Here is a 17,466-nt window from a genome sequence, read left to right as displayed (position 1 = left end):
AAAATATTAATTTTCTTTTATAAAATAATTATTTCGAAACATATTTTGAACTCAGCATTTCTAAAATACTTAAAGAAACTGCTGTCTTACTTCATACTGCAAACTAGCAAAACAGAAGTCTTGCATTTCGTATTCACTTTATACTATATGTGGCACAAAGTTTTTTTTCAATTTTTTAAATTATATATTAATTTTTATTAAATTTATTGCAGTAACATTGGTAAATAAAATTATATATGTTTCAGGTGTACAAGTCTATAATAATACATCATCTATATATTGTATTGTGTGTTTACCACCCCAAGTCAAATCTCTTTTCATCATCATTTTATATTATTATGTTTTTAAATTGGCAGAAAAATAGAAGCATGATTTTGTGTCGTCTCTAGATTTTAGAATTCAAGGCATCATATATGCAAGTAACTTTTTATTTAACATGTTATGTTACAACATACAGAAAAGATTATAACACATAACCAAGTGGCGTTAGTTTGGATTAAACATCCAAAAATTAATCAATATAATATGCTCTACCAATAGACTTAAAGACAAACCAATGATAATCTAAGAGATGATGGGATTCAGGACACACTACCTCAAAATACGGCACATTAGTAAACTAAATATTTTAAGTCAAACGAGTTTGAGACAAATAGTAGAAGTAAGGTCACTCTGACATTCCCCTACCCTTCTCTCCGGATACAAGCCATAAAATTCTCAATGGGAAAAGTGTTCGCCCTTATCTCCAAAGACAAAAGGAATCAGAGAAGAATCTAAACAAACATGCTTTGCCAAGTTTCCTTCAGTTTATTACATTAATTCACATTTTTTTAACTTATAATATTCCTGCTCAACCCTCCACTCTTCATCAAACCTAGCATAAAAATACTCAGGTCTAATTGCTTCTTCAGGTTTTCATTCCCTATTAAGGGTCCTGAATCATGAAAATAGTATATTAAATAAATTTGTGTGTTTATCTCCTATTAATCTGTCTTTGTCAATTTAATTTGCATATCACACCAGGGAATCTAGGACAGTTGAGGAAATGTTTTTCCTCTCTTACATATCCAGTTTTCATAATACAATCTGTGTGCTTTATTTTGTTAAAGAAAAAGCATTTGCTAAAATCCAACACTTTCTCGTGATAAAAAAACAACAACAAAAACCACTCAACAAAGTAAGAATAAAAGAAAATGCCCTTCCTGATAACGAGCATCTACAAATAATCCAAACCCACAGCTAACAACACACTTAATAGTAAAAGACTGGAAATTTTCCTTCTAAGATTAGGAACAAGGATATTTGTTCTTTCCACTTCTACTCAGGATTGTACTAGGGATTTTAGCCATAGCAATTAGGCAAGAAAAAGAATAAAGGACACCTAGATTTAAAAAATAGAATACAAGACAGCTCTAGCTAAGACATAGAGGCAAACACACACAGGAGACTTCTAGCCAAGATGGAGGCCTAAACTGACATGCTCCACTCCCTCCACAACTAAGAAGGAATACAAATGCTGCAAAACCAGAAATAACCAGAAGTTCCAGAAAATAAATGGAAGTCCAATGTATGAAGTTATAAAGTACTGGTGCTCGTCTGGACAGGTAGGAGGGGCAAAGCCGGGGTGGAGAGGTCAAGTGGTGCTGGCAGCGGCAGCAGCGGTGATGGCGGCAAGCAAAGACATCCGTATTTAAGGGGAGGCGAGAAGCACCTGGGGAGCACTCAAGGCTGTAGACTAGACACATCAGCTTGCAATTCCAATGCCGGGGAAGGCAGATCCTCATTGCCATGGACACTGAGGTCCAGAGGGGGCGGGGAAGGAGGAGGAGGCTCGCGGTCTCTAGGTGGAAAGTGAATGGCAGAAATCCATCTTGGACCCCCACCCCCAGAGAAAACACTACAGTGTGGTGAGAAGGGTCACCCAGTTGTGATGAGTGCACAGGGCTCTGCCCCCTATAGCATAGAAGGTATGACAGCTCTGCCCAGGAAGCAAAGGTAAACACAAAATGGTCAGGATGGCACAAATCATGATGGAGATCCCGGTGACACAGCTGACCAGACAGCAAATATCTAATCTAACAGCTCAGCAGATAGGAAATCTTTCTGAGGCACAGTTCAGACCTTTGGCTATAAAAATGCTTACAGACCTAACAGCAGATATTAAACAAGATGGGGAAGGAATGAAGGCTGGTCCTACTGAAATGAACAAAAACACATATGAAACTAGTGGTGTGGGAAAGAAAACCAGGGATCAAATCAACAAATCAGAACATAAGGACGGAAAAAACAGTCAACCAGTACAGAAAGAGAAAATGAAAAGTGAGGAAAATGAGGAGAGGCTCAGAAGCCTATGGGACAGCTATAAGCAGGCCAACATCCGAATCATAGGGTTGCCAGAAAGTGAAGAACATGATCTAGAAATGGAAAAATTATGTGAAAAAATAATGAAGCAGAACTTCCCTAACTTGGGGAAGGAAATAAGACTTACAGGTCCAGGAAGCACAGAGAGTTCCAAAAAAACTGGACCCAGGGAGAACCACACCAAGACACATCATCATTAAAATGCCAAAGGTTCAAGATAAAGAGAGAATCTTAAAAGCAGCAAGAGAGAAGAGAATTACATACAAAGGGGTCCCAATAAGACTCTCAGCTGATTTCTCAAAAGAAATTCTGCAGGCAAGAAGGGACTGGCAAGAAATATTCAAAGTAATGAAACGCAAAAACCTACAACCACGAGTACTCTATCCAGCGAAGCTGTCATTCAGAATAGAAGGGCAGAGAAAATGCTTCCAGAACAAAGTAAAACTGAAGGAGTTCATCTGATCTAACCCACTATTATATGAGATGTTAAAGGGACTTGTTTAGGAGAAAGAGGATCAAAACTATGAACATTAAAATGAAACCGTATCACAACAACCAACAACAGAAGCTAGGAAACCAAAACAAAGGCAAACTAAGTAGGCAACGAGAGTGGGAAAAGAATTATAGGTATGGGAAACATTATGGGGGGAGGTCAGCAGGGAGGGGGAAGGGGGATAGGGAGGGAGATAGTGCAGGAATTAAGAAGCATAGCAGGAGGGAGTGGAGTAGATAGGAAGATGTTGAGAAGAACTATATGCACAACCAATGGGCATGGACTAAGGAGGGGGGACAACTGGAGTGAGGGGCATCACTGGGTGGAGGGGAACAAAGGGAAAAGAAATTGGGAGCACTGTAACAGCATAATCAATAAAGCATATTAAAAATATAAATAAATAAATAATTGAATATAAAACCATCTCTACTTGAAGATGACTTAGTTTTATATATAGAAAATCCTAAAGAAGGAACTCCTGCCATTTGCGACAACATGGATGGAAATAGAGAGAATTATGCTTAGTGAAATAAGCCAGGCAAAGAAAGCAAAATACCATATGATATCACCCAATACAGGAAACTAAAGAGCAACACAAACAAACGAACTAAATAGGCAAAAACTTGAATAGTAGTCAGTAGGGGCGATGGGGGAGGGAGAGAAGGGGGATAAGTAAGGGAAGGGTCTAGTCAAGGAACGTATATGAAAGACTCATGGACATGGACAACAGGGAGGTATATAATTGTGGGAGAAGGGACAGGCTGGGAGTGGGGAGCAATGGGGGGAAAATGAGACAACTGTAATTGAATAACCAAAAAATAAAATTAAAAAAAAAAAAAGAAAGAAAATCCTAAGGATCCACAAAAAGAAACTGGCTTGGTTATATAATAAGCTCAACAAGGACTCAGGATATAAGATCAATATAAAAAATAAATTAGATTCTATACACTTAAAATAAACAATCCAAAAATGAAATTAAGAAAAACAATTCCATTTATAATAGTATCAAAATAAAATACCAGGAATAAATTTAACAAAGAAAAGTACACAACTTATACTCTGAAAACTGGATATTTTTAAAAGACCTCAATAAAAGGAAAGACGGTCCATATTTATGGATAAGAACACCTACTCCTTTTAAGATGACATAAGTTCCTAGTCCTGGCCAGGTAGCTCAGTTGGGTAGAGCATCGCCCTGTCATACTAAAGTTGCAGGTTTAGTTCCAGGTCAGTGCACATAAAGAAACAACCAATGAATGCATAAATAAGTGGAACAACAAACAGATGCTTCCCCCTCTTTTTCTCTCCTTCCCCCTCTCTCTCTCTAAAAAAAGAATCAATAAATAAGGATGACATAAGCTCCCACTCAAGGTGAACTACAGAGTCAAGGCAATCACTGTCAGTACACCATATAGCTTTTTTGGCTGAAACTGATAAGTTTATTCTAAGATATATATGAAAATGCAAGGGATCTAGAACAGAGAAAACAATGTTGAAAAGAATAGAACAAAGTAGGAGGATTCACAAATCCTGATTTCAAATTTACTACAAAGTTACAGTAATCAAGATGGTATGGTGCTAGCAGAATGACAAATAGATTAATAAAATAAAATAGGTGTCTAAAAATAAACCTTTGTAATTTTGATAAGCTTATTTTCAAATAAAGATGCCACAGCAATTCAATGAGGCAAATAAAGTCTTTCAACAAACAGCGCTGGAATAACTGGATATTCACATGCAAAAAGAATAAAGTTACACTACTTCCTTATATCATATACAAATATTAACTCAAAATAGACCAGAAACTTATATGTAAGAGTTGAAACTATAAAACTTTAGCATAAATTATGGTAGTAAAACTTTATAATCTTGAATTAGACAAAAGATTCTTAGATACAACAAATGACCAAAGTGGCCCAAATAACAAAAGCAAAAAAAGAGAAGATTGAACTTCATCAAAATTAAAAATCTCCTGCTGCAAAGGTTGTCATCAAAAAAATTAAACAAGCCACAGATTTGAGAAAATATCTTCAAATCATATATATTTGATAAGGAACTTGTATACAGACATTTTAAAAACTCTTAAATCTCAAAAATAAAAAGACAACTCAATTAAAAATGGGAAAAAAAGATCTTAATAGTCATTTCTCCAAAAAAAAGTATACAGGTGGCCAAAAAGCACATAAAAAGATATTCAACATCACTGGTGATTAGGGAATCAAAACCCCAAAGAGATACCACTTCAACCCCATTAGAATGGCTATGATAAACATGGCAGATAATAAGAAATGTTGGCAAGAATATGAAGAGATTGGACCTTCATACTCTGCTCTTCAGAATGTAAAATGGTACAGGTGATTTGAAAAGCAGTATCATAGTTCCTCAAAATGCTAACCATAAAAGTTACCAGGTAATCTCTTCCAGTCACTCCCAATTCCTCCCTTCTGAGATCTATCTGTCTGTTCCATATATCCATGTCTCTGGTTTTATTTTGTTCATCAGTTTATTTTGTTCATTAGAGTGCATATAGGAGTGAGATCATATAATATTTGCCTTTTTCTGACCTGTTTTTTTCACTTAGCATGATAATCTCCAAGTATGTATATATGCATAGCTCATGGACAAAGACAACAATGTGGTGAAGGCCAAGGGGGGCTGGGAGCTGGGTGGAGATGGCAAAGTGGGGGAAAATGGGTGACATCTATAATAGTGTCTACAGTAAAAAGTTTTTTAAAGGGACTTCGAAGTATTTCTTTAAAGTTATCAGGTAACCCAGTAATTCTACTCCTAAGTATACACAAGAAACTAAAAACAAATTTCACACAAAAGTCCATACATAAATGTTCATAGCAGCATTATTTATAATAGCCAAAAGTTGGAAACAACTTGAATGTCAATCAATTCACAAATAAATAAATAAAAGGTGGTATATCATACAACAGACTATTGCCCAGCTTTGAGAAAGAATGATGTACTGATATACTCTATAACATGGATGAAACATGAAATGTTATGCTAAGTGAAAGAAGAGAGACAAAGGGACCATATATTGTATAACTGCACTTAAATGAAATATGAAGGAAGAGAGAAAGTAGATTGGTGGTTGCCTACAGCTGGGGGTGGGGCCAGGGGAAATGGAGAATGACTGTTAATGGGTACAGGGTTTCTTTCGGGATAATGAAAACGTTCTAAAACTGACTGTGGTATTGGTTATACAACTCTGTAAATATACTAAAAAATATTGAATTGATTACTTTAAATTGGTGAAGTATATGATATATGAATTATATCTCAATAAACTTGTTAAAATGCCGAATACCTTATAAGATATAAATATATATATCAGCACTACAAGGTAATAATTGAAATACCCATATATTTATAGTTTATAATCTACTTAAAATAGGAAATACCATTATGAAGCTGATAAAATGCTTCTTCAGTTTCTCATACTAGGATTATTGAGCAAATTCAAAATATACTTTTTGTGTGCATACCAGACTCAAAAATTATCTATGTTCGTTAGAAGTGGTCTTAAGCTAGAGAGCTGCTGCCTGCACAGCCATTTCTACATTTCCAAGCCAATCCTGAATCTGACTGTCACTACATTAAAATCAATTTTATGAGCAACATACTCAAAACAGAACAGCTACTTTTTAAAAAAATGTTGTAATGTTTACTCATAAACCCATATGAATCCAAACACAAGTCCTTAGAGTAAAACAAATACAATTCAGTAGTTTTGTAATTTCTGGAAAGCAAAGTTTTGGAAATGAAATAAGATTATTTATAAATCTTGATAGGAAATGCCTTAAAATATTACCTGTAAAACATTCCATTTAATGACCACACTATTGCCTTCTTTAAAATCTTTATTTGTATGTTTTCCCATAAACTTAGGGATTTGTTTAAAAAATAACTACAGAGGGGCTATCATGAAAACCATTTAAAGCTTACAGTTCAAAATGCTATTGTACCATACCTCACCTTGGTACAGAGCCCGTTATGCAATTCTGTGTCTCCTAACAGCAGTTTGCAAAGCCAATTAGGTATTAGCACCAGTATTCTCTGAAAGAGAGACTATAAATACCTTCATATGACCATAAGCAATTGGGCTTGGAAGGAACAAACAAAACTGTAGAAAACACATTCCAGGAAGTCTTTGATAGAAGGGCAAGCTTTAAATCTTTTTATAAGACTGAAGGAAGAGATTCGAATCTTATGGAATGGGAGGGGCTGCACTTAGGAGTTATTTTGTTGACCAGTGGCCAGATGTAGAAGGAACCCAGGATACATTTAAGAAAGACCTGTGCAAACTTGGCCTTGGCCACTGCATCTGCACCCAGGGCAGCAGTAAAATCTGTCTTGTGGCTAGATTTGCTCTGAGAAACAGGGAGCACTCATTCAGTATTATTGCCTCGGATTTTCACTTCCTGATAAGAGGTGAGTCAGAGGCAACACTTATGAACATTAGAACACCTTTTCTGTGTTCTCCAAGCCTGAGGCTATCACTCCAAGGATTTGGCCAAGTTCCAACTCAGGTAATTATGAGCAAATAAATTTGCCCTGGTATTTCAATTAGGTACAGCATTGTTCATTTTTTCTACCTTTTCTTTAAAAAATGGCAAGAAATTCTTCTTGAACTCACTGGTCTTGATGACAGAAGAAAAGGCAAAAGCAATGTGCTACAAAACTAATGTCTGCCATAGTGCTGAACAAGATGATTGCTGTGCTTGAACTTCAGTGTTGTAACCAGATAAAGATCTCAGAGACAGCAAAAGCTCTCTGGATGGAATCAGATGACTGTCATGATACCCACATTAAATGGCAACCACACAGGGCTTCTCTGTAACTAGTACAAGGAATGATCTCATGATCTAGTCAATCCATGCAATAAAAGCAGTGTTTGTACTTCTAATACCAGTTAGATATAATTTTTTGTGAATTTGGGTTGGACCAGCAGCAGAGATCCAGGGATGTATGAACTAGCCATTTTCTCTTTAATACCAGGAACCCTAAAAATAAAGCAAGCTTCCCTCAGTTGGTCAAAGATTTAAAGTCTGACAATATCAATTTTGTGCAAGGATACTGGGAAAATAAAGCTTCCATTCATTGCTGGTGGGACTATAACTGGCTCAGATACTTTTCATAACAATTTTGCAGCATCTAGTAAAATGAAAACTATTTCTATCCTACATCCCAGCAAATCTGCTTCGAAGAACATATACCCTTCTCTGACACAAAGCACCTATGGATGCACATATGGATGTTCACCACAGCAACATTTGTCATGGAGAAAAACAGAGGAAACTAAATGTTTGTAGAAGAATAAAAAATAAAATGTAGTGTATTGATATGATAGGTTATGATAAAATGTAATGCCAAGTGGGGGAAAAATACAAAGTAATTTGTACAGCTGGATATCATTCAACTGTGAATGAGTGGGTCAGAAAGCACCGTACCTCCAGAACTCACCCAGTAAGGAGGGAATGCCATGGTTAACAGCTGACAATTGGAAGATAAAGATTACTTTCTTTTTATGAATATATAGTGATTATGAGAAATACAGTGTGCATACATTCATGCACATACATGCACAGACACACATTTGAGCTTACTGGTTGCTCAGCTCTCAAATCTCTATCCTGGGATTGGGAAATAGCCCCCTGTATGTTTCTTGGTAAAGTCCAGGCATGGCTCCCATGATAGAAGCTGTAAAAGCCATAGATCCCTTTTCTAGATCACCCTATGGCTAGCAGGAGAATGAGTACATGATTTAGCTTGTCCACCCTGACAATCTCACTCAGGATTTTGTGCCAAAGACTGAGGGTGCAAAGGCACAGAGACAGTGACAAATGTTCAGCCAGTTGGCAAGGCTCACCCTCCAAGGGTCAGGGGGCCAGATGAGAGGGCTCCAACACCCCTGTCCTCATGGGTGGTTATGTAGCATAGCAGTCATGATGGCTGTACCTGCAGAGCCTCCCTTCAGTTCCTGCCAATTATATGAGCATAGTTCACCAATGTTCCCAGTGATATTTTTGCCATCTAATTCCCTGTCAATACAAAGCTTTTCTGCTAATGACAGCTACATCTGTTTCTGCTGCTTATGGACTATAAACCTTCCAGATAGAGAGGGGCAGCAACAAGCTCACCACTGTGGTGGCCCCTGGAGGCATGAGGGAGAAACAGGACTGGCAAGCTGCACTATTTCATTGATTTAAGGACAGAGTTCAGGTGCAGATATGACAAACCACTAATAGTTATTTGTTCATACGGGGTGATAAAAACAAAAGTGTGTTTTATCACTCATTGGACTTCTTTTCAAAGAACTAATTTATAAAAGATGAAACAGGCTATTTTGGGGGTTCCCAGGTGGTTTAGATAGATTTCTTATACTCACCAAGCTTGTTTGGGGCTATGTTGTTTGGAACTATGCCAGAATCATACTAGAATTAGGACAAAAATGCACAGCTTCTCAGTGTTTAATTTGTGCTATTATTCAAAAGGGAAATCCAAAAACCTCTGCAAGAATTTTGAGCATACCAAAGAATTCTGTTAGTCTGCATTCCTGATTGTCATTTTAAAGACACTGAGATACATTCAATGACATTACACATAGAATACATGTTTTTGGACTTCTGGGATGGCAAAATAACACCTAGAGCCTTGTCAGGGAACTCTCTCAGCAGGACCACTGCTCCCCAGGTTTTTGTGCCTTCTCTTGATCTACAATGTAAATATTCCCCCAACAATGTACCCAAATGTTTAAAATTTGAGACAACTTACTACATGGATGTCCTAACACCTTCACTTCATCAATAGCAAGGTATCCTTGATGTCCAGAAGTTATTACTTCAAAAATCACCTGAAAAATTAAAAAAAGATTTATATTATTCACTCATTTTGTCAGACTTTTACCAAATGTCTCCTATAGAGAGATAGGTAGTATCACTCATTCATTTCTTCATTAATTCATGTTTCCAACAAACCTTAAGGAAGCACCTACTATCTCCCAGACAATGTTCCAGGTTCTAAGATTACCATGATAAAAAACACCCACACTCAGTTCTCAGGGAGGTTACTGTGAATCAGTGGGTCAGATAGCACCCTGCCTCAAGAACTCACCCACCCAGTAAGGAGGAAATACCATGGTTAAGAGCTGATAATTGAAAGACAAAAGCTTAAAGTCATTACTAGCAGCTTTGAGATAACATTCTTCCTGGTCAACTACTTTGAGTGGACTCTATGACCAGACTGAGACATGTGGGACCCTAGGTTTTAAACAAGTAAAATTTAAAAAGTATCATAAGTGCTATGAAAGAAAAGTACAGAATACTTAAGAACATAAACCAAGAGGCCCTCTCATGAGGAGGTGGCCTTTGAGCTGAAGGTGCATGACTTCACAGTGTGAAGAGAGTAAGGCTCCTTCCAGGGCACATGCAGAACTCTGAGGTGAATGTAACCATGGCCGTGAAGAGGAGAATTGGGATCTACAGCTATAAACGTAAGCTCTGACCAGGGGACAGAGGCTCTACTCACAGGGAAGATCCCAGAAATGACATCATATTAATAATATAAAGAAAAGGCTATGCTAACCAAAATTCAGATGGCAGAGGAGAATGATATAAAAATCTCCATAATGGTGAAATCAGGTGTGCTTTAGCAACTGCTTGCTCATGGAAGAAGTTGGGCAAGAGAAGAAGGGCAATATGCTTTGGGGATCTTAGAATGAATGGCATTTTTGAGACAGTGGAGCCACTCCAGATAAATCTAGGTTAAAGGAGAAAAAAGAAGTTTATAAATTTTCTCAATGTGATCATCTAAAGGTGTCCATCTGCAGGCTGTTATTAAAAAAAGATCCATGTGACATTATTTTAACCTCCATTCACACAGAGCAGAAAATCATGTCACTGGAAAGACCATGGTCTATGCAATATGAAGGTGATAAGTCTTAAAACACAACCCAGCAATTGTACTCCTGGAGAAATGAAATTATTCATTCATACAAAACCTGCACACAGATGCTTACAGAGTTTTATTTATAATAGTCCCAAACTGGTAACAGCCCAGATGTCATCCAAATGGTAAATGGTTAAGCAGACTATGGTACATCCATAGCATGGAACACTACTCAGCAATGAAATGAACTAACTATCTACTGATATACCCAAGAACTTGGATGAATCTCCAGAGAATTATACTGAGTGAAAAAGCAAATCACAAAACATTACATACTATATGATCCCATTTATATAACATCATGTAATATCAAAATTTTAGAAAGACAGATTAGTGATTGTCAGGGTGAGGGATGGAGGGAGAAAGGACAGGAGGGAGATGGGTGTGGTTACAAAAGAACAAAACAGACAATCCTCATGATGTTGGAACTATTAAGATATTTACTGTGGTGGTGGTTATACAAACCTACTCAGTAATATAATAAAATTTTATAGTTCATAGAACCATGATTCACAATAGATAAAACATGGGAACAACCCAATTTTCCATTGAAGGATGAATGAATAAGGAAGATATGGTATATACATATAATAGAATATTATTCAATCTTAAAAAAGAAGGAAATTCTGACACATGCTACAACATGAATGAGTCTTGAGGACATTATGCCTAGTGAAATAAGCCAGTCACAGAAGGACAGTTACTATATGATCCCATTTATATGAAGTACTGAGAGTTGCAAATTCATAAAGACAAAAAGTAGAAGGGTGGTTGCCAGGAACAAAGGGGTAGTATGACATTATAGTTTTATGGAATGCAGAGTTTATAAGACAAAAAGAGTTTTGGAGATGGGTGATTGCAATGGTTGCACATTATGTATTTAATACAACTTAAAAATAATTATTAGTATTTTACCACAATAAAAAAAAAGTGAAAACAACTGAATAAAACTACACACACATGTGCATGCACAAGTACAGGTAAAACTGCAGAAATTTGAAAAAGTTCTTTAGATTTCAACAATGTGAGTATTTCTGGTTGTTATACACATTAACTTAACGAAATGTTATCATCAGAAGAAACTGGGCAAAATATACACAAGAATCTGTACCACTGTAACTGACGCCACAATTATCTCCATAAAAACTGCAATTTAAAAAAGTAACTATAAGTTACTATTTACATAATATGTTATAGACACCAGGCAGATATCACGCCATTATTTTATTTATCATTTCATGCAGAAATCCTTCAGGGATTAACTATTTCAAGAACAAAGAGATTTAGATACAAAGTAATTAATTGTTCAAGAACATGCAATGAGTGTCTTGTAGATATAACTTTAAAACCCAATCTTTCTGATTCCAAATATCATGATGTTTTTGCTAGTACACATTGCCTGAACAAACACTTCAATCCTAGCACTATTTGTTTGTGCAACAGATGAAAAATTTAGAGAAAGCAATCAGCAGAGTCACAAATGGAAAAACTCCAGTGGCCTCCTAGATAAGAAGTCATCCCAGATACACCCGCTAGACTAGATGACAGGGCCACAAGGGATCCACACTGAAATACAAGACACAGTGGTAAGAGAAGAGGACAAATGGTAGAACAGAAATAAAATAAAACTTTGTCCTGTTCATAAATGTAATATATTTTTTCACTGTTCATAAATGTAATATATTTTTTCACTGATGATACCCAGGAAGAAAAGAGATGCAGGGATATTCCTAAATTTGGGATAGTCCTGCAAATTTATCTACTTTTACTCTGTAAGAAGATAACTGTGGGGACAAATTGCTGATGAACACTGAGAGAGAAAAAAAAGACTTCCTGAAGCCCTGAAAACAGGGCCCTTTGGGAACAGTCATAGCCTGGCTGGCAGAGGACAGAAACAGTAGGCAGTGCAGGAACAGACCTGCTGTTATGGTCAGAATGGCCACTTCACAAACTGATGTCCATGACAACCAGCTTACCCAAGAACAGCATCACCCTGGTCATAAAAAGGCATTTTGAAAGCTGAACCCAGAAACATTAATCCATCATTCCTTCCTCTCATCTGTCCTCCCTTCATCCTTCCCTCCCTCCCTCTCATTCATTCAGTCAAAGCATGGCTCCACTGAGTGTCATCACCATTCCAGGCACTCAGACAAGTACTTGGAATATATGACAAACAGAACAGAGGAAGACTCCTTTCCTCATTAAAGTTGTCCTTCTTATAGAAAATTATATTTTTACTTTATCAACTACAAGGGCTGAAACTTCTCATAAAAACGAAATAATATTTATAGTATACATATAACACATGCCTCATGTGGATCTATTTTAAAGCTGATATGGATACATTTAATGCACAATATTTTATTCAAATTTGCATGGGGTCAGGACCCACCAAAGGAAAGGAGAAAGGAAAGGAAGAAATTAGAGACCTAGAAAAGTCACCTTAAGACCTCTAAATCTGTTATTTCTTCCATCACTAAATGCTCGAAGATTCTGAGTCTTATTATCCAAATACTTATAGAATATTTACTATATGCTGTAGGGGGATTCAAAATACTAGACAATTTTATGAAATCTAAGCTTTAGTGGGTGAAAAAAATAAGGAATATTTTAGTTAGTGGGAAAAAAATGAAAGAAGAGAAGAGGAAAACAATAGCCAAAAGACAAATGGGAACAATAAAAACTCACATGACTATGCTCCCTCTCGACCACAGGACTGCCCCCTCAACCCACCAGGAAGTCTATGATACAGCCAAAACAACCTTCAACCCCATTTCCCAACCTGTTCGCATAAACTCACACATGCCCCAGTAAGGACTTGACCAGCATCCCTACTAGAGTAGAGAGAGACTTTGCAACAAGAACTCCCAATTTCCCAGCAAGATGACTCATCAATGAGGCCTCCTTGAAAGAATTAAAACACATGCTTATTTCTGAAACTTTTTTAGCTCCCCTTAGTCTTCCAACTAAAATACCACGAAGCAAAGAAAGAGAGCATCTGATTATAAATATTCTAAGAGATTGCTGGATTTCTCCTTTTAGTTCATTAAAATTTTTCAAAAGTAAACTTCTGCGACTTGAATTTCTAGCATTAACTTATAGCTAATCATAGAAAAAAATAGGAAAACAGTCTTTATATACATGTTTACATGTGTGTATCTACACATAAAAACATATGTATATACTTATATATAATATGAAATTTTATGACACATTTAGGTGTTTTTACATAAGAAGGTTAGAAGTTTAAAGCAGTAACTTCAATGTTTCTTTCAAAAATTAAAGCAAATTTTTCAAAAGACCATTTCCTAGCTCTTTCTTAGTAATTTTAATTAATTAGGAATTTATTAGTACAAGTTTTATTAGATGCTTCATCAAATTAATAATTTAGTATATGAGTGTTTCAACACATATCACAAAAAGTATTATTTATACTGAAAAGTTTGCTATTTTGAAATAAATATGATTAAATGAAGAAATCTGAATTTAGGTGCTATAAAACAATCTTAAAGTGACTACTAACTTCGTTTTAACATCTGCCCATTAAGAAATTTACTTTGTTGTTTCCAACAAACAAGAGGGTTAAAACATGCAGCTCAAAAGATGAAGCCTATCTGAAATAGTTTCTTAAAAACAGATTTTAGCACCCCATAGAAAGGTTTCCTTGTCATGAACTCTTTTGTTATATATGGCAAATTTTCCATTTTCTATTTCCTTCTAGCCAGTGCACTTACCAAGAAAGCTTCAAATGCAAAAATATTTTTGTTTTTTGCCAAATAAGAGACTACTCTATTGAAAGTACAGGTATTGCCCTAGTGAAGGATAACAACTGTATGCAGAATCCAGTGGGAGTCCTTGGAATGCTCGAAAATGCCAGCATCTAGGGCCAAAAAGTCTGAGGTCAGAGGAAACAATAACACTAGAACACTGATGGAAAAATAAAAATAAAGGTTTAACAAACTAGTTTGGGATGTGGTCATGCTTATCAAACAGAACAGAATACACTGAAAATCTGTATTAGAAATGAGGCTCAGGTTTCCTTAGGGAGCTGCACAAAGTATTTTCTTTTGAAAAAATTCAACTCAAAGAACATTTATATATTGTATGCATCCATGTTCCAAATAGCTTTTGTATATATTATCTAATTTTTCCCAGTCAACCATATGAGGTAAGTAATATTAACTCCCTTTTAGGACTGAGTAGGCTGATTCAGAAAGGTTAAGTAATTTTTCTGAGGTCACACAATTAGTACATTGCAGAATCTGGGTGTAATTTGAGGTCTATTTTACTTCCAAGACTAGACTCTTCATGTTACCAAAGTGTCTGAGCAAGAAGGTATAAGAGGGTGTAGATATGTAGAATACATATACACATATATAAAATACACAACCATGCATACACACAAATATATACATTCTTTAATGCATAGATATACGTGTGTGTGTATATATATAGATATATATTCTCAGTTTTTTACTTACAGATTTTTTAATAAGAAATGTAGCAGTCATCTATATGACCTAGAAATGTGGGTGCAAAGAAAAGTTATATGACATAGTTTTAACAACATAAATTTTAAGATAAGGGTCAGCAAACTACAGCCAAAAGGCCAAATCTGCCACAACTTATCATTGCACACAGACTAAAGATGGGTTTTGTAGTTTTCAGTTAACAGGAGAACATCAAAAGAAGAATGCTTTGTAATACATATGAATTTTATGAAATTCAAATTTCAATGCCCATAAATAAAGTTTTATTGGAACACAGTCATGTTCATTCATTCTCTTAACTACCTATGATGACTCTCACACAACAGCAGAGTTGAGTGGTTGCCACAGAGACCATGTGGCCCACAAAGCCTGAAATATTTGCTATCCAGCCTCTGGCTTTAAGAGAAAGCTTTTCTGCTTGGCTCACCAACAAAGTGCCATTACTCTGCACACCAAGAAAATACTTATCAATAGCAATAGTTTGTCACAGCCAAATACAATATGCCTGGCACTTTGTGTGAGAACCGTGTATTCCAGCAATGGCAGGGAGAAGAAACCCTGGGTTACATGACTTGTTTCAACTGTATTACACAGGTGGTGTTTTAAATGCCCACTTGTGTGTAGTATCATCATCAATGTTTTAAAAAGCATAACTGCAATATACCAAAATAAAACCATAGAAAAATTATTTTATAAACCTCAAAACATTGTGTAAAATAAACTAAATAAAAAATAAAACAAAATCCAACTCACTTAGCAGTCAAACCTATAAAAATCTGAACTACTAAAATTTTATAACACCTGACTATTGAAACCTGACCCTTAGATCTCGTTCTATACAATATTCTCTGGCATTAGTGAGATTTTAGCTAAATGTTTTTGCTTGTTTCTACTAAAACACAAACATATTTGGAAAAAATGTCTGCTCTCTAGCCCAATCTAACTTGTGATTATAGTAGTCCCCCTTATCTACAAGGGAAATATTCCAAGACCCCCAGTGGATGCTGAAAATGTGGATAATACCAAACCCTATATATACCTTTTTTCCTATACATACATACCTATGATGAAGTTTAGTTTATAAATTAGGCACAATAAGTGATTAACAACAATAACTGAAAAATAATAGAGCAAATATAACAATATATTGTAATAAAGTTGCCTGTGCGCACGCTCTCTCTCTCATAGCTAATCTAATAACTGAGATGGCTACTAAGTGACTAGCAGGGAGTGTCTTCAGTGTGGATACACTGGACAAAGGGATGATTCACATCACAGGTGGGACCGAGTGGCAAGTTTTCAGATTTCATCGCGCTACTCAGAACTGCACACTATTTAAAACGTATAAATGATTTGGTTCTGGAATATTCTATTTAATACTTTCAGACCACAGTTTACCATGGGTAACTGAAATCTCAGAAAGTGAAACTGTGTATAAGGGGGAACTAACTACTTTGTTTGCAAAGCTGAAAACTAAAGTAGTGGCTCAGTATGACAAAATCACTAAGTCATCCTATTTTATTCTGGAATAATTTTGTCACAACACAATATTTAATCCTTTCTTTTTTACCATCTGGCTTGATAGCAAATATAATCAATCTTCATTATTTGTAATTTTGTATTTGTTGATTTGCCTACTTTTTAATATATTTGAAACCCCCAATACTTGTAAAGCTTTCATGGTCATTGAGGAATGTACAGAATGGCAAAAATTTGAGCTGTCCAACAAACTCACCCCAACTTACGTTAAACAAGGCAATACTCTGCCTTCCTGTTTCAGCTCTTGTAAACAAGTGTCCTTATTCCAGTCTATGTAATGCCACATTGTTCACATTTTCTGCCTTTTATTGGTGATGCCGTTGTTTACAATGGCCCTGAGTGCAATGTTGAAGTGCTAAGTGACAGAATACTGTAATACACTTTATGGAGAAAATATGTTAGATAAGGTTCATTCAGACAAGAGCCATAGTGCTGTTGGTTGAATTCAATGTTAAGAATCAACAATATATATTAATTAAATAAGGTTTCTTTAAGAGAACCGCACATAAAGTTATGTATTGATCAGCTGATGAAAATGTTTAGACCAGAGGTTTGCAAGACTAGCCCCTTATTTCACACAGAAGCAACAATCCAGTATTTATTAGTTCAGTGGTTGCTGTGATA

The 17,466-nt window shown here is 35.9% G+C and overlaps 1 protein-coding gene across 6 annotated transcripts in view; it reads right to left on the bottom strand.

The window, feature by feature from the left end:
* The window catches only part of PTPRM (protein tyrosine phosphatase receptor type M), an 883,942-nt gene that overhangs the window by 544,705 nt on the left and 321,771 nt on the right, over positions 1 to 17,466 (bottom strand). For all 6 annotated transcript variants that reach the window (XM_090285792.1, XM_090285794.1, XM_090285793.1 and 3 more), the window contains exon 4: positions 9,641 to 9,719. In XM_090285792.1, coding sequence (XP_090141918.1) covers positions 9,641 to 9,719 — 79 coding nt within the window. The remainder of the gene's footprint in view (positions 1 to 9,640; positions 9,720 to 17,466) is intronic.

Source organism: Furipterus horrens, unplaced genomic scaffold (genome assembly GCF_987537825.1).
Source record: "Furipterus horrens unplaced genomic scaffold, mFurHor1.1.pri manual_scaffold_8, whole genome shotgun sequence".
NCBI classification, from domain to species: Eukaryota; Metazoa; Chordata; class Mammalia; order Chiroptera; family Furipteridae; genus Furipterus; species Furipterus horrens.
This window is presented reverse-complemented; position numbering and strand designations above follow the sequence as displayed.